This window comes from Taeniopygia guttata, chromosome 1 (genome assembly GCF_048771995.1).
Source record: "Taeniopygia guttata chromosome 1, bTaeGut7.mat, whole genome shotgun sequence".
NCBI lineage: Eukaryota > Metazoa > Chordata > Aves > Passeriformes > Estrildidae > Taeniopygia > Taeniopygia guttata.
Genome location: NC_133024.1, coordinates 95,672,066 through 95,693,552, shown reverse-complemented (window position 1 = coordinate 95,693,552; position 21,487 = coordinate 95,672,066). Strand labels below are relative to the sequence as shown.

At 37.9% G+C, this 21,487-nt stretch overlaps 1 protein-coding gene across 3 annotated transcripts in view; it reads right to left on the bottom strand.

Annotated features, from left to right (window-relative positions):
• The window catches only part of TBL1X (transducin beta like 1 X-linked), a 191,756-nt gene that overhangs the window by 41,617 nt on the left and 128,652 nt on the right, over positions 1-21,487 (bottom strand). For all 3 annotated transcript variants that reach the window (XM_030271099.4, XM_030271183.4, NM_001159817.2), the window contains 1 exon segment: positions 11,767-11,874. In XM_030271099.4, coding sequence (XP_030126959.1) covers positions 11,767-11,824 — 58 coding nt within the window. In that variant the 5' untranslated portion in view covers positions 11,825-11,874.

The following is a 21,487-nucleotide window of genomic DNA, read 5'->3' as shown; positions in this document are numbered from 1 at the left end:
AAATCACTAAATTAGTGATGTTATTACTTTAAAAGAAAGACAGAAGAAAAATGAAAGAAAAGGAATAAACTATCTGACAATCCCTTTTTTTTCCTCCAACAACTTAACCATCTCCACATGGAAATAACCAGCACTTCTTGTTTAATTGATTTCTCTGCCATCGTGTTGTCTTTCTTTTTTGAAATTTCCAATACAAGCTCCTCCAGCCTCGCCTCTGAAGTAACACAGTGTTCCCCTTTAAAGTATTTGGAAGGCAGAGGAGACAAAAATGAGTAAGGCTTTAGAAATTATTAAAACTACTGCTCAGCAGAATCAACGTGCACCTGATATAATGGGATCCACCAGATCAAGCTTTCTGGCTGCAGAAGAGCCTGTTTTCTTTAAGGTTAGTCTTGAACCTGGCACTACTGCTGAGACTTTGACCAAAGGACAATTCAAGCAAAAATGGAAGACCTGTAAGAACTGATTATAGCTATACAGGCTGCAGGGAAAAAAAAAAAAAAAAAAAAGGTTGCAAGGGGCAAAGTAAAGTCATCTTTATAACCATAAATGGGTATATGGGCAAAATTCCCGGGAGATTCAGACACATCAAGCAGAAACATTCCACTACATCATGAGTCAAAAGAAAATCACGCGCAGGAGGAGCAGACATCCACACACAATCCCATCAGCTGCTTTACCAAGTTACCAAACCCAAGTAACTCCAAAGCTGCCTGCACAACTGCTTCCCTAAGAAACCAAATGCAAGCAGTGGAAAAACATTCATCCCAAGTTTGACGTCTGGGTCCTGGGAGTGCCATGTAAGCAGGAAGGCAAGAAGGGCAGAGTGGTGCAATGTCGTGTTCTGAAATAAATTAGAGCCCCATCACACCAGTTAAAAGTCCACAAAAAAACCCAGTGAAATACGACCATGAAAAAATAATTTCCTCCAAAAACGAATGATGTACAAACAATATAGTCAATGTTAAATTAAATTAAGACTTCTGTAGGTCTAGATTTATAGTGTAGAGAAGCAAGAGACATGTATCACTAAGGGAAGATTTGAATGCAATTTCTGTATGCAAAAACCAGAAGCAAACAACTTAAGTTAGAGCAACTGCATTTTATTAATTTGGGGCCTAGCACATGCTAATCCACTTCCTGAGGCAAGTGATGTGATTTCTTTCCATTGCCCGAGAAAATACAGTGACGCTCTTCACTGTACTTGACTGCAGCTGCCATTTAGCCGAGTATTTTTTCTTCTGTATGATGCACTCAGTGAGAACTGAGAATGCAACATCGATCCCTATCCTTGTTTATTCTTAGATTTTTGTTTAAATTGAATTATGCATCAATAAAAATATGGTCATAAACTCCCAGTGTACATATATGTGAAGGTTTTACAAAAAGGGCAACCGGTTTCTTTGAAATATGGTTGGTCACAGTAAGTGTGGGGTGCCTTAAGCCCCTGGTAAGATTCTACTAACAATTACAAAAAATACAATTACAAAAAATAAGCAACAAGAATCCTATGCCAGATCTTGTTTATTATTCACAGCAGACTGAGATTCTTCCTTAGTTGAAACTTTTGTTTCTCAGTAATACATACTAGAGTACCTCTCTGGTTTTGGCAGTGTCTGCTTATTTTGAAGACCTACCTTTGCAATTACATAAAGGGCTTTACAAGGACACACATTAGCAATTTAAAACAGAGAACTGCAGTTGAAATATATTTTTAGAAAAGTCATCTGAACAATAGGGCTTGCACATTTGTTTCAAGATTAGGATTGCTAAATTATTAAAATTATTTCCAGAACCCTGCGAAATGTGTTCGGTATTACAAGCTCTTGCACAGTCACTGGGAAATATAAAGAAAGGATTCCTAGCTGTAGGTAAAATTACAGTATGTCTAGTTATCCAAAGTTTTACAGTCGAGATTATTCACTAATATTAAACGTTACACCCTTTTTTCTTGGATATTGGACCTGTTCACCTTCTGCCAAGAATTCAGAGTAAATGTCTGCTACCCAAAATTATTTTATTATGTGCCAAAGAATGTTTTTGGCAGGTACTTTTTTTACTTTTTCATGCGGGAAAGTATGTTGGAAAAGATTAATACAACTTGGAAATGATCTTTTGATGAGTGGTACTTGGCACTCACTGTTTAAGCCTTTCTGAGGGCTGCAAATTAACAAAGAGAGAAATACGATACAGACAAAAAACAGAGCACAAGCAATGGAAAGAGGAACTTATAAAAATCTCTTGAAAACAAGGTCTCAAGTTATCCCGCTTCACTCACTCCATGTAAATGAGAACAACAACTGCAAATAAGTATCAGTACAGATCTAGCAATATATTGCAACTATGGGCAAAGTTTGAAACAGCTTATGATGGCCATAAGGATGAAAATAATCTTTTCCTTCTCAATTAATGGGATGCTGTTACCTTTTAGCCCTGTCTGTGCAACCACATACGCAAAGAAGGAGACACAGATAAATTTAGGGATCATGTGTATAGAACAGACTTCCACAGTTGTATATACTTTCCTTAAGCTATGCTCTTCTCTCTGCTCTAATATATATCTCTAAGTGGTGACAAGTAGGACACCTAAGCTGACCCTCAGGGGACATTCAGGAACCTAATACCAGGAAGAGGTCTGTGGCTGATGACTACAAACAGAACCCTAACACAGGATGGGTGTGAGGAGGGTGGTCTGTAAGGGCCATGGCTGTTAAGGCAGAACATTCTCAGCACAGAGGTTATTAGCAAAACTTGCAAAGCTCCACTGGGCTTGGAGACTCAAACTGAGAAGCAGTAAAGTGAGAAATGTGTAGGACTGGTTTTATGAGCAAAGTCATCTTGACCTTTAGACATCTGTCTTCTACCCAATATGCTATTTTCTTAATACCCTAAAAATACCGTGTTTTTGCAAGCTTTAAAAAACAGGACATGAAGTGATCAGAATCAAAATTTGTGCCATGGAATAAATTTGTAAAGGTGCAATTGTTTATGTTTGTGTAACTTCAAAATCACTGTGTTTGCTCAGTGTCCGAGATCCAACCGTGTATGGCAGCTTTCAGGCCAAAGAAAAATTGAAATAGCCAAGTTTAGAGAACTGTGAAGAGACCTAGAAGGAAATATGAGGTAAGTAGGCTTTTTCAAATGGCAAAACCCCAAAATACTCAGTGTATTTCTTTCCTTCACATGAAGTTAAAAATTCTGCACCTATTATGGAACAGGGTAAATAGAAAAAAAAATTTCAAACAGACCTCTTGAACTGCACCACAAAACATCTGAAAATATTGTTTATACATTTGCATATAAAGAGATATCTGGTCACAAAAGTTACAAATCAGTGCATACAAAACTCATAAAAATGGGTCTCATAATACAGACTATAAAATCCTTTTTAAAATGTACCAGAACAAAGTAGGACAAACCAAACAACCTCTTTACTTGTAAAAATATTTTTTCCTCACCATCACAGAACCTGGATTTTGTGAAGCCAACCATCATATACTGCTAGTACATATTTGTTGCTCTATGAAAAAAGTGTCCAATTTAGTTTTGACTTGCATAGGTGCTCAGCTTCATCCTTTCCAAGATCTGTAGATCTCTGTTAAGTTTAAACAAAAATGCTTTGGGAACTGCAGCCCAACAAAGCTCGTTGCCTCCTAATGTTGACCCTGATTTTCTTAAAATGTATTTATTGTTTACAAAGAGAATAAATCTTTACTAGTGGAGAAGAAGCTGTGCATAATAATACAGTTCTTATTTCAGAAATGGATTTGTCTTTTCAGCATAATCCATTTTCAAACAATGAAGTATAATTTTAAATTCAGAGTAAAGCCCACTGTTTCTGGAATCATACAGTCACTACCTTCCTAATTTAAAAGAAATACAGAAAAGTAGAGGAGATATTAAAATGTTATAAAAAGCCCTTATATATCCTTTTGATACACTATTTTATACACTATTTTACTACAAAAATATTATGCTGGAGGCTTTATATATATTATATGAAATATGTGTTGTTATAGATGGTTTCATGTCATAGAGGAACATTCATTATGAGGTGACTTCAATGAAATTTAAACAATTTTTTGGGTCAAATTTCGTAAGTGTTCTTACCCAATGGTCACTTTAACATGTACTGTACTCCTAGAACAACACTGTGGCCTTATTTATCTAAAAAAATTCATGAAAACTCTTGTGACTTTTGGTTCTGTGGTTCTTGGCTGGCTCTATAGCCAACTTTCAATAAATCAGAGATTTAGATCAAAACCTTAAATTATTTTATTTTAATTGAGTATGCTGACCCTAAAAAGGATAATGCATCATATAAATAGGACTGCATGCCCACAAATCAGGTCTGTGCTAAACCATAAGAATTAAAAGCAGTGTTTGTTTTGCTCTGAAGTCTCACTATTGTACAGTTGAAAAGCTGAAAGAATTCCTGCCTTCAGTTTTAACACCAGTTCCTGAAAAATACAGTTAGCATCTCATTCATCCTGCTTTTAGGGATATATATTCACCTATAAATTCATAAACAGTACTCTGAAATAATTGAAAATGAATGTTAAATATTGATCCAGCACCACTCATGTAGTACTTTTTACTCAGATGATTTCAGTACATCTTAGGACTATAAATATTCAACATCTGCTGAGGTACAGTTCATAGTATTAATTTTGCTATCAAACAGGAAAATTGAGGGACAAAAACTTTAGGGTGAGGTATAAACACTCAATTTTCATGTATGCCCTTGAAAAACGTATCACTTTATTTATTCAGTAATGCCTGGTCAGCACCCAGTTGCAGCAGCACAGAAGGAGCTGTGCACAGGGAGATCAGAAGTGTCCTTACTCTGGTGCAGCTGAGGTCAGTCTGTGAGCTACCCTCACTCTGTGCTGCGGGCAGGACACACCAGGCCCAAGAGACTGCAGTAACACGCATGTCGACACAAATAATGCAGCCACAGATTGTTACTGAATCAACACTAAAATGTGTGTTTTATCTTTGCCTGGCAGGCTGTCATTTCAAGGATGCGTTTTTCCCTCACCAAACAAAAGGTCTCCATCACCCCTGCCTTCAGAGCACAGCTGTGTACAGAGCCTTGGGAACACTGCAGGCCTGCCCTGCAGACCCTTCTCTCTCTATAGGTTGTTTAAAGGATCTTTGAGGCTCTCCAGTGCTGAGTACAAGGTTGGAGTGCTTGAACATGAGCCAGCGATGTGCCCTTGCAGCACAGAAAGCCAAGAACACACTGAGCTGCACTACAAAAAGCACTGCCAGAAGGTCACTGGAGGGGATCCTCGTCCTCTACCCAGCACTGGTGAGAGGTCTGGAGCGCTGTATCCATGTGTGGGCTCCTCACTGTGAGAGAGACAGGGACGCACTGGAGAGAGCCCAGTGAAAGAGCATAAAGATAATCAATGGACTGGTGCATCTGCCATACGAGGAGAGGCTGAGAGAGCTGGGACTGCTCAGCCTGGGCAAGAGATAGCTCAACAGAGGACCTTATCCTCTGCAAAAATACCAGAGGGAAGTGCAAAGAGGATCGACACTTTTTTAAGTGGTACGCTGTGATAGGAGACAATCGGCACAAAATGAAACACGTGACATTCCACTGAAACACAATAAACCATTTAACCATTTTTTACTGAGGAGGTGATAAAAGCATTGGAACTGGCTGTCCAGTGAAGTTGTGGACTCTCAATCCTTAGGAGATATTTAAAACCCAACTGGACACAGCCCTGGGCAACCTGCTGCAGCCAACCCTGCTGTGGGCAGGGGAGATGGATTAGATGATCTGCAATGGCCCCTGCCAACCTGAACTATTCTCTGATTCTGCCATCTCTTGAGACACCATCCAGACTGAGCCCTCCTATGATCCTAATGAGCCAAAATGCAAGAAAACATAAAAAAAAGGCAAAAGAAAAATCATTATCCAGTGACTCTGCCATCAGTGCACACTACTGCTTTTACTGCCACACTGGACAATTGCCTTTATTGACCAAGTGATTCATTCTTCTAATGAATTATTCTTCAAGGTATAAATTTTAATAATTTAAGAAAAAAACATGCACTGTTTTGCAAGCACATTCCTCTTCTACCTCGCAGCAGTCTTCCTACACAAAGGAAGCAGTTAGCTTTGAAGCAAATTTAGCTGACCTATATATGCCAATCTTTTATGCTTTGCTTAATCTGAATTATTTTCAACATGCACGTCTCTCGTCTGTGACTCAGGGACTCTGTGCCATACACAGTTGCTCAAAAAACACTCTGAACATACCTCATGCAGGCAAAGTATGGACTTCAGAGAAAAATTACACAGGCTTATGTAAGTAAAGACTGTTGCATCAGGCACCAATTCAAAAGAACAGAATACTGATCTTCAGTCATCCTCTACTGCCTGAGAACTTATGCAAGCAAACTGTGATATTTACATTTTCCATAAAATTTCAGAGTTGAAGAAGAGACTTATTAAAAAAAAAAGGTAGTTTCCTTCAATTTTTGTTGCTTCCTTTTCAACAAATTGCAAATGTCAATGGGAAAAAAAGTAATCCACATTTTGGATTCTCTCATAATTTCCAAAGGCAAAATAACAGCAAAATGCCTTGGATGTGGTTAACAGGAAAGGCCCATATTTGTACATGCCTAACTACAAAGGGTTTTGTGATTCACAGAAACCCTTTGCTCTGTGCCCTTGAATAGATGCTTAAAACCTGAGAGAAAATCTTTTTCTCTAGCAAAACAAAATCCATCAACTACGAACCAGGCACACCAATGTGCTGCTAAAATCCTGAATTTACATAGGGGTAAAAAACCTTTTTTATTAGCCGCCTTCATTTTTATGGTTGGGAAGAAACAAATGAAAATTCCAAAGTAAAATGGTAAATTGTCCCAAGTCAGCATCTAAAAATGCCATTGACATCTTGTATAGCAAAAACATCTAGCTACTGTTGTTATTGTCATAGATATGGTACAGATTGTACATGGTGCAGATTATACACTGGGGAACAGTTATCAAGGATGTGTCATAAAACATGGAAAAATTCAAATCACAAAAGTAAAAATTTGAGTGAAAACGGGAACTTACACAACCTTAACTCTAACCAGTCATTGCAAGACATTCGTCACAGTAAGTGTTCTACTAGAGAACAGTGTAAGCCACAGCAACTGGGGACCTGATTTTCAGACAAGAATTCCAGACTGCAGTATGCCTATAAATGCTAGAAAAGGAACACTGTTAAATGATCAATGCATCAAAAATATTCCATTTGAAAAAGCTTGAATAACTGAATTGACATGTTGGGCTGGGTAGGGAAGGTAATTTATTGTAGCAATTGGACAGAGGACTTGCACTCACAACAGATGGCAACACATTTTAGATTAAAAAGTATGTGAGACATTTGATCTCCCTTTGGTTTTGCCATCCTCCCTCAACTCCTAGAAATTTCCTTGGGATCCTTATTATTCCTCATTGCTTTCTACTGTCTTTTGTGATTCCAAAAGAAAAACAATTATCTGTTTCTCTTTTGGAAAAAAAATGGAACAGGAAAACTCTATATTATGAAGTGTGTATTTTTTTTTTTTCAAAAACTGAAGAAACCCCATAGAAAGTCTATGTCAGCAATGAAGGTGGCTGCTAGCAAAAGCATGCTTCTCAAGTGCAAAGTTAATACAACTAATATTATTATTTTAATAATATATTAATCTTAATATTATCTACCATTTATTGCAATTAACACAATTTGATACCAGAACCGTGGTTACTTTGGTATAACTTGTTTCACTTTCTCAATGCACCTGCTTTCTTGATATAACTGCTTCTACCATAGGAGCATTTAATGTGCTCCTATCACCACTGGTTGTAAACTCTTAGCGTAGATGGACCTAACTGGGGCCAATATTTCATTTAAAGGTAGATTTTGTATCAACATTCCTACAAATAAACATAGCCTGATTTTAAGAAGTTTAACTCATGAGATAAACAATGCTTGAAAGATCTGAGCAATTTTAAAAATGACCCCTTTAAATTGTGCACCAAAAAAGTTTGTAATAAAAAAGGAGAAACTAGACATTGCAAGACCTGATTTTGGATAGGAAGAGATAACTTGAACTGAAAATAGTTATGTATTCTCTTTGTGTCTCAAGAAAGGGGTATTCACAGTTTTCCTGTGGAAGTGGTTAACATGTAGTCACCTTAGTAGTGAAATTCCTATGGCATTAAGCTGCAGAGCATAAATGGAAATTATGATAGACTGCTTTGATTTTCTGGACATAGATAAGCACTGAGACAGTCACCTGTGTGAAGAGGCAACTATTTAATTACTTATTTTAATACAGCTAAACATTTAGAGCCTTAACTTGTCCCAGCTCTCTCTTGTAAGGGAGGGATTTGACTGCACTGCCCCTAGATCAGGCATCTTCTCCAGCCTGCTCCTCCAGCAGCAGGCAACTCAGAGCAGTCTCCCTGGCTGTACTTTTTTCTGTTAAAAAAGTATCATTATCAGTCAGTTCAACTCACCAAATGCCACAACTTACTATTTCATTCCATCTGTAGATGTACTTGGTAATCATTTTATATTTCCTTCCAGTTAACCAATAAAGCTGTTGAACAGCATTATGCCAAGAAGAGATTCCTGTGAGTTCCCACAAGAAGTAACCCTTGAGATGAATATTCCCCAGCTATAATCACTTTTCAAGATGTTTTTGTAATCCCATTTTTAATCCATTTGGTAACTCTGGATTACACTGATTTTACTCATTGTTATTTCATTTTGGTTTTAACCACCGTGTCAACAAGACCAAATAAATGTCATAAAGTAGTATAAGTGTATTAATGTCAGCACAGCTATCTCTGTCAACTTCATTTCTGATCTTGGAAAAAGCAGTATCAAGTATGTTTGACAAGATTTATTATCCATAAAAACTTGCTGGCTGGCATTTGGCATGATGTCCTCTCCTCTGATTTGTTGGAGATATTTAGTCTCAGCCTTCCAAATATTGTCCTTGACCTATAGTTACCTTGATCATCTTGTTTAACCTTTAAAAATTCTGGCACAACATTTGCTTTTTCCAGTTCACTGAAACTCACCTCAGAATGCCAAGATTTGTTAAAAAGCAACAATAATGGTTTAGACAGTTCAACTCTATTAATATTCTCCTGTGCAAGGTTTCTGATCTGACAGAAAATTAAGGAGGAAATATATAGTTACTGAATTCTACTTCAAACTTCAAGTTTACATGAGCAGAACTCCTACTAGAATCACTTGCCAGCATTTTCATAATGAAGTGGAGAGCCCCCTTCAGCATCTTTGCTACAATGCGTCAAAGAATCTCTAGTGTTTCTGTATCTCACAGATGCAAAATGCATGAAATATTAGAGGAACTTTTTTTTTTTTTTAACTCCTTTTTTATTTCTCTCTTCTTCCTGTCATTTGCCTACATTTTATGGGAAAGCCTGGAAGTTTTACACAATAGGATCAAAGGACACATACCTGAAAAAAAAAAGAATCAAACTTTTGTGCGGTCTTGTAAGCAACATTAATGGTTGTGTCTGAAAATTTTTAGAAACTTTGCGTTCATCTAATATTAACAAATAATCAGTGTAATAACCCTGTTTTTGGCAAACTCCTTAAACTGTAGGGGTTTGAACTCAGACTGTATTTAAACACTAGCCATTTAAATCTGGCCTGCATTATTTCTGAAGCTGTGGAGTAAATATCTTTCATTTTCTGTTGTGTCTTATGGCATTTATAGTAGCTGGTGGAAAGCCAAAATGCTGAACAGTTTTTGCCTTATTGCCTTACTTCATCTGAAAATACAGATATAAAAACCTTTCGGAAAAAACGATGACAGTAGTAAAAAAGGCTCAAACCTAATGTAAGAAGCTTTTTTAACAGATTAGTGGATTCATCACTGGTTATAATTTTAGTTTGCTGAATGGAATTCCTAACAAACTGCCAGGTACATCTACATCCATATCTAGCATCTAGATTTCAATATGCTCAGTTTGAAGTATATTGGAATATTTCTTCAAATATTTAACCTCAATTTTCACTCTCTTATGTGTGTAAAATACAACAGAACAGCGAAATACAATGTTTTTGTGTATGCCTTCAGTATGTGTGGATCAAATAATAAAAAATATTTACCCTCTAGTAAGAATGTAAGAGCAGCACAACTTACCATTAACATATAAAACTGCATGCTAAATTCCCTGTAAAATGGCAAAAGTGATTGCTTGCTTGTGGGAGATGTTAGCTAGAGTAACTTTTTCCTCACATTTGGCTAATTCCACCATTCTTGATCGACTTTTAAAGCCTCCTGAATCACTACACAACACTAACTCACCATGGTTTTTTTTCACATCAGGAAAAGTGACTGTATTTATACACTGTTATGCAGATTGTCCTACCACCCAAACATAACAATGTAAAATAATTCCAGGATTTTTTACGCTTTGATTACATCTATTGGTGCATGGCTCTAATGTCTAAAAGCTCTTTCTAGTGCAGTACACAATGGATTGTTTTTAAAAGTAAACTTTGTCTGGATGAAATTTTATTTTTGTTAGTTCCTCTTTTTCTTTCATCTGTTTGTGCACCAGATCTAGAAGACTTTTTCTAAGCTCCATTATTAGAGAATGTGAGACAACAGCTAACACAGGTCAACTATGGACTCTCAAAGAAGTGTTTCAAAAAACCAAATCATACAGAAGTACAATAAACCTTCTTGATTTGAGATTCTTTGCACAGGGATTCAGTTTCCTGGGATTGAAATAGTTTTGCAAGTGGAAGAAACAACTCAAAATAATGCGTCTAATGAACACCAGTTATAGTGACCAACAGAAGCAGGCTAAAGCAGTACCTTCTACCTACTGGGATTCTGGTTCTCCGTACAAGACATCTCTTGGGTCTTGAGGGCTTATTCTAAAACTGGCTTCAAGTCTTCTGACAGAATGACATCTATTTTCCACATATTTGTTTATTTGTTTCAGCATGTGAAACATGAAATATTTTTAGTAAATTCTACATTTACCAACACAAAACATAAGGTCAGTACCAAGTAAAATATTGGTGATGCTGGTTACAAATCCTTTGACAATGTTTCTCAGTTCCCCTATCAGCTCTAGAGTAACAGAACGTTTTCCATTAGCTAAGAGACTTGCTACTTCTTGCAGTCAAAGAGTGGAAAGAAGACTACGTATACAAAACAAACCAAAATGTAAGTTTCAATTTATTTTTTTTTTAAGATTTTGAAGCCCTGTAGTATTTTCCAATATGAAAACAGCTAGAGGTGGAAGTGGTATGGAGACAGAGCCATGATGACACTTGCACAGCTCAGTTCACATAGATAATTACCCTAAGAATGGTCTAAAACACCAGAAACTTGCACCCAAATTTCTCTTTAGAGCCAACATAAACCCAATGTAAACAATTTCATGTATCTAAGAAAAAGAAGATATAAGATACATGTACTTTTTGCCTGTGCTGCCAAAAATTACTTTGGCTGGCATGATATCACTGCCAAAAAATTTGTTAACATAATGTTATTTACTTCTTGTTTTGCCAAACTGCAATGTTTATTTTGTACCTGTGCATGTTTGTACTTTTATGTTCTGAAGACGATTTCAAAGAAATGGGGGTTTCCGCAAGAAATATTTAGTCTATCAGTCTGAAACACTCAAGGCAACATCCCTAGAGCAGTATCATGCAAAAAGGCAATTTCCCTATTTCATTTATGACCAGAAGTTATGAAGAAAGACAAAAAATTTACCTGATTCCTGGAGATAGCGATACACCAAGAAATTCACTTCGTCACTGGTTATGCTCATCTTAGCCCAACCTCAATATGATGAGGTTTACGAGAAGTGTGATCCACGCTCTGTTCAAGGGAGAGAAAATAACAGGTTTTGTTTTATCTTAATTTACTATGAAATGTGTTATCAAAACAGAGGTGGGAATTGTTAAAGTATTTAAAGATGTCATAAAGTTATTAGAGCTGTAACATCCCAGTGTGAGGCATCCATTAAATATTGTGAATCAAGTACTCAGGCTGTACTGCACCTTTCAGTAAAATTCAGGAGCAGTACTTAACATACACGAGAGAGTCAGAGGGAGCATTTTAGATATTAGAAGACTTGTCTAATGTCAACTCCTTTACTTGTGTGGCTTTCGTACAGGCTCTTCAGAGACTCCTCTTTCCTTTGTGAGCGCTTTTAGAATTGCTGGCAATTACAGTCATATATAACACACCAAATTACAATATTTTTGCTGCTCTGAATTTGTAATCCAATTTTTTGTCCAACTGTTCATCCACTGAGGACAAAGTCCCTCCTTACTGAACCACGTTATGCAATGAATGAGGCCGGAGGGGAAGAGAAAGGGAGAGAGCACCATATATACCTTGAGCCAACAAGGAAGACAAATATCCTTGTATTATATAAAGCTGTAATATTATAATGTCACTGTTCATTAATGTTGAGCAAGAATTAAACTCCAATTTTTCATTTAAGTAACTGCAACCTTTAGGATGACGGTTTTACATTACTATTTTGGGCATATACTCTGGTAATAAAAATGCTGGGTTTAGATGATAAATTTGTTTTGAATGTTTTCCATTAAATCTTGATGATTCATTCCTGTTTGGGAATCTGACTTAAGTAGTTTGGTTTTAAAAGACCTAAGTACTCCTCAGACATAAACTTTGCAGCTGTGTCAGCCACACCATACCCGTGAGTGATCACATACAGCTTTGGCCGCAGAGGCGCGCACGGGGCTCTGACCGCGCGCTACAAATGAAAGACCGTAGGCGTGTGCCGGGTGTTTTGATTTCCCCTATGTCTCTTCTTGGCAAGTGGAAAGGTCGTCTTTGTTCATCGAAAACCTCTCCAGTAATTCCTTCTGCCTAAAGTAGCACCTGCTACTGAAGGCGATGGTGATCGACAACGCTTCCCCTGCTGATGGTTTAAACCAGCAGGTCACTCCTGACTGTAACAGATGTCTTTGCATATTTATGTAAATGCAGGTCTTTCGAACCCTGGTAAGCCTTTTATTATCCTGGGCTGTATTTCATCAATAGCTTGGATGCTGGTTTTTCTTATGAAACCATAGCTTGTTAATTTGGCAAACATCTTCCTCAAATACTTGAGTCCTAATTGTTACAGTTCACATTTCACAGAGAACAAGAAGTACTGAAAATCATTCAGTCTCCATAAGGAAAATTTCCTGTCCTTCGGAAAGGATGAATGCTTTCTGCTAAGATTCTGGCTGAGGACAGCATCAGCTGTATCCAGCATCCATCCCTGTCACACATGCCACGTACTGCCCTGGGAAGCCACTCAGTCTCTTTTCTCCTCAATCCCTCATCTGTAAAATGGGCTTAAACTTCTCTGCCACACAATTGGGAGACTGGAAGCACAGAGAGTGGTTAGGATTGAAGTTACCAAGGCTGGCAACTTCAGGCAGTGAAAGCACCACTTCAACTATAACTTTATACACACTTTTTCCAGATAAACAGGCTTGGACCTGAATATTTAATAGCCTCCTATGCCCTTTTTGAATAATCATTCCTGTACAATGAAGAACAGGACAGACATTCACAGCAACAGTTAAGGCCAATTTAATCTCCGAGTGCTTAAAATACATCTGTATCGTTGCTATGGCCATGATAGTAATAAATCAAGATAATTTGATTGCTGTGAGTTCAAAGAAAACCCCACTTCTAAAAGCATTTTAAAAATAGCTGCTTCAGAGTTTGGTGGTAGGAAAGTTGGTAAAGATGAAACCGCTTACAAAAATTCAGTTTCAGCAATGACGTACTCTGTGGTAAGATGAACTTTATTAAAAAAAAAAAATCAAAACCTTCAAATGCCATTTTTAGGTGCATCCTGACAATTTTAGATATTAATATGGTATTTCCCACATACAGAGGGTTGCTTTGGAAAAGGGGAGGCACGGGAAAGGAAGAATGCTGGGTTTAGTTTGTTTTTCTAAAGATGACTTTTCTGAAATAAATTAAAATCAGAGAAAATCAGTATGATTGCAAAACAGTCTCCCAGCTCCAGAAAAAAAAAACCCTCTACAGCAGCTACCTTTGTATCAGAATCCCAAGTATACCCAGTAATAGTTGAATTTACAATGCATTTTCTCTGAAGTCAGTCAACAGGAATTACTTTGACATGTGTCAGATCATATCTTTATACACACATTGTTACCATGCCACAAATAACCAGATGATCTCCCCTTAAATATTTAAGGTTTCTTCTCTCCCACAGATGTCAGTGTAGCAATCAGATACACAGCTGTAAAGCTTCTACCTGTCTGAAGCAAGACATAGATTTTGCCTTTTACCCAGAGAAATCTATTAATTAGAAATCTAGCTGGCCACACTCAGTTTCATTAATGCTCTTTTTGATTCCCTTCTTCTCTGCAAATATACAGTACAGATAAAAGTAGCTTAAAAATACATGGTGGGGAGGAGAGGAACATCCTTATGTTTTGTGTATCTCCACAACTGACTTATAAGGAACAAACAACTAGCCTCTCCCTCAATATATTTTTTTTTAATGTAGAAATGTAAACTTCTGTACAAAATCACAGAAACTTTAAGTCACCACTGTGATAGATTTATTTCTGCTAATTGATGGCCTCCTTTTGTTACTGACAACTGGTATTACCTAGATTAATAGCTTTTTAAAAGAAATGAAGTGCACTTTATAAACAATACTGATGTGCCTTTGGAGACATTTCACATTTAAACTAGCAATAACATCTTAATTCTTCAAAATGTCAAGAGGATTAACAAAAAGCATTCAAATGTGTTTGAACTTTCTTTACTTGAAACACTTTTTCCTGCAGCCTATTACACATAATGGGAAGTTCTATTTACTTCAACCTCTAAAAATTTGGCTTGTCATCCTGTAGATATTTAAGAATGCTGAAAAATGTGACCTGAACCAATTAAGACTTCCCAAAGTATAATGGATGCAAAACACACAAACCCCATCAGTGGATGGATAGGTTGTAAAGATAATTGAAAAACACTTATTTTAAATAAACAACTCTTAGTTCTATCAGGACAGGTTTGCAGAAATGCTTCCCATATAGGGTTGAAAATCTAGAGTATTACCTCAAATACTACCATTGTGCTTCTAGGGCTGCATGTCTTTTGCTGAATCAAATGCTTCATTCACCTGGCATTGAGCTGGCTCCAGTGAACTGCAGCACGCCTCCCTGTGCTCTGGGCAGCCAGGCCAGCCTGCTTCCCAGAGTAACCACAGGACCTGATATGGCTCTGTGCACCCACATACCACTGCTCTCAAATCAAACCTTCCTGGAGCACTAGGGATCCTGCTAATGGGCCATGCAAGTGGCTCTGGAGAAAGCAGCCTCGCATGTAGCCATGGTTCAGTGACAGCCAGTTCAGCTAAGAATAATTTACATCCCATCATTCCTTTACTGAAAAGGATTGCTCTTCCTTTGCCAGGCATATTTTAGGACTGCTGCCATAAATAAGGGAGATCTGGCTAAAGAATCAAGGGAAAATGACCTTTAAATTTTGAAATAGCATCTGAAGACTCAACTCCTCTTCCTCTTTTCTAAACAATGGTCACTGGGTCCCCCGGGGCCATGTCCTGCCCCCCAGGCCAACCCCAGGGCAGGGGACAGCCGAGGTTATTTCGGAAAATGAGTTTACATTTGCTACTTGAACCAGCATGCCATCCATAGAAACTAGGAATTACCAGTCAATCTTCCCCTCAGGAAGGCAGAAATAGGTCAGACATTTAGGGAAAACACCTAATCTAAGACCTAGACCTGAAACCTAAATAGGAACTTAAGCACTTCCCATTTGAGCATCCAGCCCTGCTAACAGAAATTTATCAGATGGCTGGTCTGGCTCTTATCTTACATCTTCAAAAATTCTGCAAGCTCCAGTCTCGTTTAACTGAGTGCTAAGTAGTTGTCAAGTTCTTGGGAGAGTTTTTTGGGGTTTTTTTTTTTTAGTCATTGTGGTAAAAAAAAACACTGTTCCCTTCTTCTCCTATGCCCTCCTCGCCTCCAAACCCCAGCTGAAACACTCACATTTTCATTTATCTCCTGGAGAGGCTAAAATGTCTTTTCACAACTGAAATTTTAATGGCAACAACAACACTGTCATTGAAATGATAGGGAGCAGTAAAGAGAAATTGTGTATTTGCTTTGGGGAAAAAAAAGCAAAAAGCAGAGGTTCCGTAAAAATGAAAACATTCCAGAAAATTCAAACATTTAATGTTGTTGACTTGATGCCCTGGTGCATGGAAACCAGAGTTCACACACTTATGCTCCCATTTTCTCAGCCAAGATGGACCTGTGCACCAAAGAGCATCTCTCACGACCCAAGACAGTCTCCTCATCTCAGAGAAGAGAATGTGAATGTAATTACTGAAACAGACTCTAGGAAGGCACCGTGATAGCACAGCCAAATCAATGTGTTACTGTTTTGTATATGCTCCGCAGTTTAATGAAAAACATTTCCTAAAGCCAGAAGCCACTTCTCACAAAATGAGTCATTTAGGCAATCTCTGTGTTTTCTGTTGAAAAATACTTTCATCAGAAACTTTCAATGAGGCCTACGCTTCTGTATTTCTGGGATGTGTCTTACGTAGAGCCAGAACAGAGTCAGTAGCCAGCAGCTCTTCCCCAAAGGCTAACGAGCTCTGCTTGGCCCGCACCAATGCATTCCTCAGTCTTGGCTTCTATCACAGCTGCCTCTTCTTGTGGAGGAACTCCAGCATGCTGCTTTCTCAAAATGCCAAACCAAACTTCTGGGAGAGGAAAAAAGCACACTCTGCCTCTTCTGCACTCACAGTCTCTTCTGCCATTTCATGAACCTAAAGAGCAAAACATCTTTTCTTCACAAGTATCCTGACAATGGAATTGAGACCATCACACTCCTTCTGATTACAAAGTATAAAGCATGGAAGAATGGTTCTTTCCTAACTCCCCTACCAGTGATCAAATTAACAGTGAACCCTGTTCAAAATGCAGCTTGAGCAAGCATGACTTCCTGATTCCTCCTTGCTAGGCTTTATCAAGACACCTTGCTTTAAAACCACCAAATCTAAAATATAAACAGTTGCCCATTTAGAGACCTTGCACTTAAGAGAGCAAATCAAGATGTGCTCCCAATAAAAGCTGCACTGTTATTTCCCTGTCCTTTCTTAATGAGGCAAATAAGTTAACTATCTTCACTCTGTAACTGATAACTACACGTCACCCAAACCATTTAGTGACAAAAAGGAGGCAATTCAAATATCTCAGAACTGCGCTTGTTACAGATGCTCACAGATGTCTTTGCATCACTTACACTGTTAATATTTTGAAACTTTCTTTACAAGAGCAGTAGCATATTTGTTGTTTTGGGGAAAACAAAAGCTGAGATTCCCCAGAACAGAGTGATTTCCTTTGGGAATGGTAATTGAGTTGTGCATTACGCACTGTCTCTCTTAAGATGTCTGTCACTCATGTTTACAGCACATCAGTAAGGACAGGGACCTCAATAGCTGAAGGCAATAGGCCTGTCAAAAATCCTGCACTGCCAAATGTTAAGCCTGGCTCTTATTTTGGTTTTAAGTCAATTTATTTACAGTGACCTTCTGCTGATTTTTAAAAGACCACACTAAATCAAGACAAAACCAGGGAGCCACAGCTCATTCCCGTTCTAACTGCTGTCTGTAAGACCACACTCAGATGAAAAGCTGTAACAACTAAACCTGTACCCAAGAGCTTCAGAAAAAGAATGGCATGGCTATAATAAAAGCCTGCCTTGGATCCTGGTACACATTAGGGTATCTCATATTATTAGCCAGTGAGCTTAACCATATCAGTGTTCCAAATCTGGTGCCAATCAGAGGAAAAGGAGGAATACCATCTATAGACATGTGGTAGTGATCAATTAACCTGCAATTCTGTCTTCAAGAGGTCACTCTAGAAAAGTCAAATGCTGTATGGGCAAATCTGGCAAAAATGAGGTTTTCATTTCAAGAAAATCAAAATGTTGTTCAGGGAGAAGGTTGGTTTACTATGCAATATCTATAAAGAGTTGTCTGAACAGATGAATGTTTTTTGAAATTGCAACTGCTCCTACTGTATTGTTTTAAAAATCTGCAATGAATTATCAAAATGGTTGTCCTGTACTGGAAAAAATGTTAACAAAATAACACATCATCCAGTAAACTATCAAAAAATAAAATTAAGGAAAAAAGTATCACAAGGATGTTTATAAAAATAATTTGGCAAGTTAAGCACTTTGGTGGACATAATTGCAGAAACTTTACTTCTGCATGAAAACTAGTCTTCAGTAAATTATAAATTACATTTCAAACTGAAGAGCCATTTGGAACCAAACCCACATCTATTTATTTAAAGAAAGGGCAACAAGAGATAGCCCAACAATTTGTAAGTGCTATTCAAACATTTTTCAATTAATCAACAATTCCCAGAGCAAAATAACTAATCATCAACAGAAGACAAGCCTTTAATCACCAAATTCCCAGCAAATTTTACTTTCTCTATCAAAAGATTCTGAACAGTGCATCAGATCTTTCAGAGCTACAATCCCTTAGTTTGATCAGGTTGTTTTTCAGTTCTCAGCTGGTTTACTTTAATTACATCAGCTTCCAGCATTTTAGTTCTAAGAGTTCAAGTGGATCTTTTCCAACTGCCTTTGCTGCAAAATGAAATGGGTTTTCCAGTACTGATTTTTTCCTTTTTGTCTCTTTGCTAAGGAGAAAAAAGGGAAAAAACCCACAACCGCTCTTCCTAATTAGTGCAATTGTGTTTTACCTCTTTCATAGCTTTGTTCTAAGATGAGGCACCTTCCATTTTTCTAAAAACCAGAAATGTTATTTACACTAATATATTATATGGAAAGCTCTGGGAAGCCAAAGAAAGACTAATGGGAAAGCAATTGTTGACAGTAGACCTAGAGCTTGCAAATGAAATGAAAATAATTTTTTGGAAAAAAAAAAAAAAAAAAAGGAATTACAGGGGCTTGAGAAATCAAAACACATGATTGGATTCAGTTTGAGAACCAAGATACCTCATCAGTCTTGGAACAACTGAAGTCAATTGGGAATGCTGCCACTAAACAGAACCAAGGATTTTCTTCCTTACATGAGCACAAAATTGCAATTAGGACAAACCCAGGGACAATGGTATGTGTCCACTCGTTTCAAACCAATTAGGCCAAAATACATGATTGTCTGCTGGTGTAGTGACCGATGGTCTGTGTGCATGTGCGTTTCCATGCACGTCATACAACAAAAATGTGCTTTAAATCTTACGAGTAGCACTACAGGCTCAAAAACATTAAAGAAGATTGCAACTTTAAAAAGATGGAGCAATTTCTCTGGTGATATCCCATTTTCTTTAATTTTGGAGAGAGGGCAAATATATTAATTAACTTTTCACTTAATATACCTGAATTTTCAGTAAAACCTCGACAAAACATTAGCATTTAAATTTTTCATCTTTACTTCACATTCAGAGTTTTGAGATGAAATGAATGTGATGGCATGAGTTCCTATCAGAACTTGCTATACCTGACACAGCTGAATTTTTACAATGAACATTCATGTCAAAAAGCTAGAATAAAGTACAGTTTATTTTTCAGCTCACACTTAATATTAAATATACACTAAAATAAATGTGAAGTATCTTGAGTTCTGAGCTGTTCTGTAAGAATGGGCACTGGCAAGCATCAACTGTGAAGAGACAGGCCACAGTCTAGAAGAGGAAACACTGGGCTTTGAGGTGACACCCTGTTGCTGGGACACAAAGGGAACTTCCAGAAACCTCCAAAAGGCTCAGCCACCTAATATGGGCAGTGGGGATTACCAGCCATGGCACCCAATTTAAATGAGGCAACTGCAGGACAAGGAACACAAGAGTGATGGTCTTGGAAGGATAAACAAGAGACAGTCTGAAGGATTTGCCCCAAAGACAGAATATCTGAATATGGCTTGTTTGATTATTTCTGATTTTTACCCTTGCTGCTAAAAAATGGTACAGCTGGTAGCTGGAGTCAAAATCCTGATTTCTCCAAACACATCTAAGTTCACTGCAGAACTGGGCTCTGTTTTGATTGTGCACCTTATTTTTGAAGTGTGAGGTAAGGATAAAACACCCATGTGTGATTTTTTACCATGTTCCTTACACAAACTGTTTCCTATACCACCCTGAGGATAAATTCTCATTACAAAAACCAGACAACTACCACCTTACTGTTGCAGTGGTGTCAGTGACCAGTACAGTGGTAGGGATTTCCAGCAGCCAAAATGCTATAGACAGGTCGCCTGTGCACTGCCAGACAACAGACGTGGCATGCACAGGAGAGAGTGCAAAGGGTTTTGAGACTTGGTCCTGCACCTTGTCCCTTTGTCCCACAGCTGTGAGGCAACCCCAAAGCTCTCCAGGCAAGTGGCAGCACAGACACAGCATCGCCATCATGAAGGAGGGCCTGTTTGTCCACATACCTGCAAGTTTGTGTGCTCCATCCCTCCATAGGACCCAGACACCCAGTAAAGTCTGTTTCAATTCCATGCCTATATGAATGCCATCCTTGCTTAGTATCTTTCAGGACAGCTTGACACAAGTACAGTTGGAGAGAAACTAGTAGTGAAAACCATTCTGGTACTACTGTCTCATGACAACACTGGTAACTTGCATGATAAAGTCTTCTCTTGGACTTAGCAAAGCTCTCCTTGAGATGAACCATCACAAATATGTGCTAGACTAACCAACCTACAGTTTTTTAGCCATACAGATTGGCCCCACACAGGTTCCTACAAGTAAAGGACAGAAGGACCAGTGTTGTTCATCACATGTGGGAGGTGGAGATGGGCACATCCCCGACACCTCACAATCTGGGATCTGCCCTGTAAGAGAGAGCCACCGAGGTCTCCAGAGCAGCAGGGAGCTGTAGCAGCCCAGTTAGCTCATGTCTGGATGGCCTCAGGCAAAGGGAATGTGCAGAGATGTCATTAAGGGGGTGTGTTTATATTAGTTTCTGCTAATAAGCTCAGCAGATGTTACTGGAAAGAGTTTGATGTTATTTTTCCAACATTTTCAACTGGTTTTTCCCCCATTGAAAGTAAAGGGAGTAGATCTTGCCACACATTTCAACCTTCACTTGTTCCCCCTGTAGTATTCTTAAAAATGTATCTGAAGATTTTTAAAAAATTTTATTATTATTACCATACAAATGGAAAAAGCTTTTTCTCCATTTGTATTTGATTCCAAAATAGCTGAAAGGATTATACTCCAAATTAATGAGGAAAAATACTTTTCAGACTCACAACACAACATGGAAAATTTAACCCCCCCCCCCCCCCAAATAAGTGTTTTGTAAATTTTAGAATATATAAAAACAAATAACTATAATGGAAACTATTACAAACTTTTATTATGGCAGTTCCTATTTATAAACTATTTATAAAGATTTTAACTATGGCTAT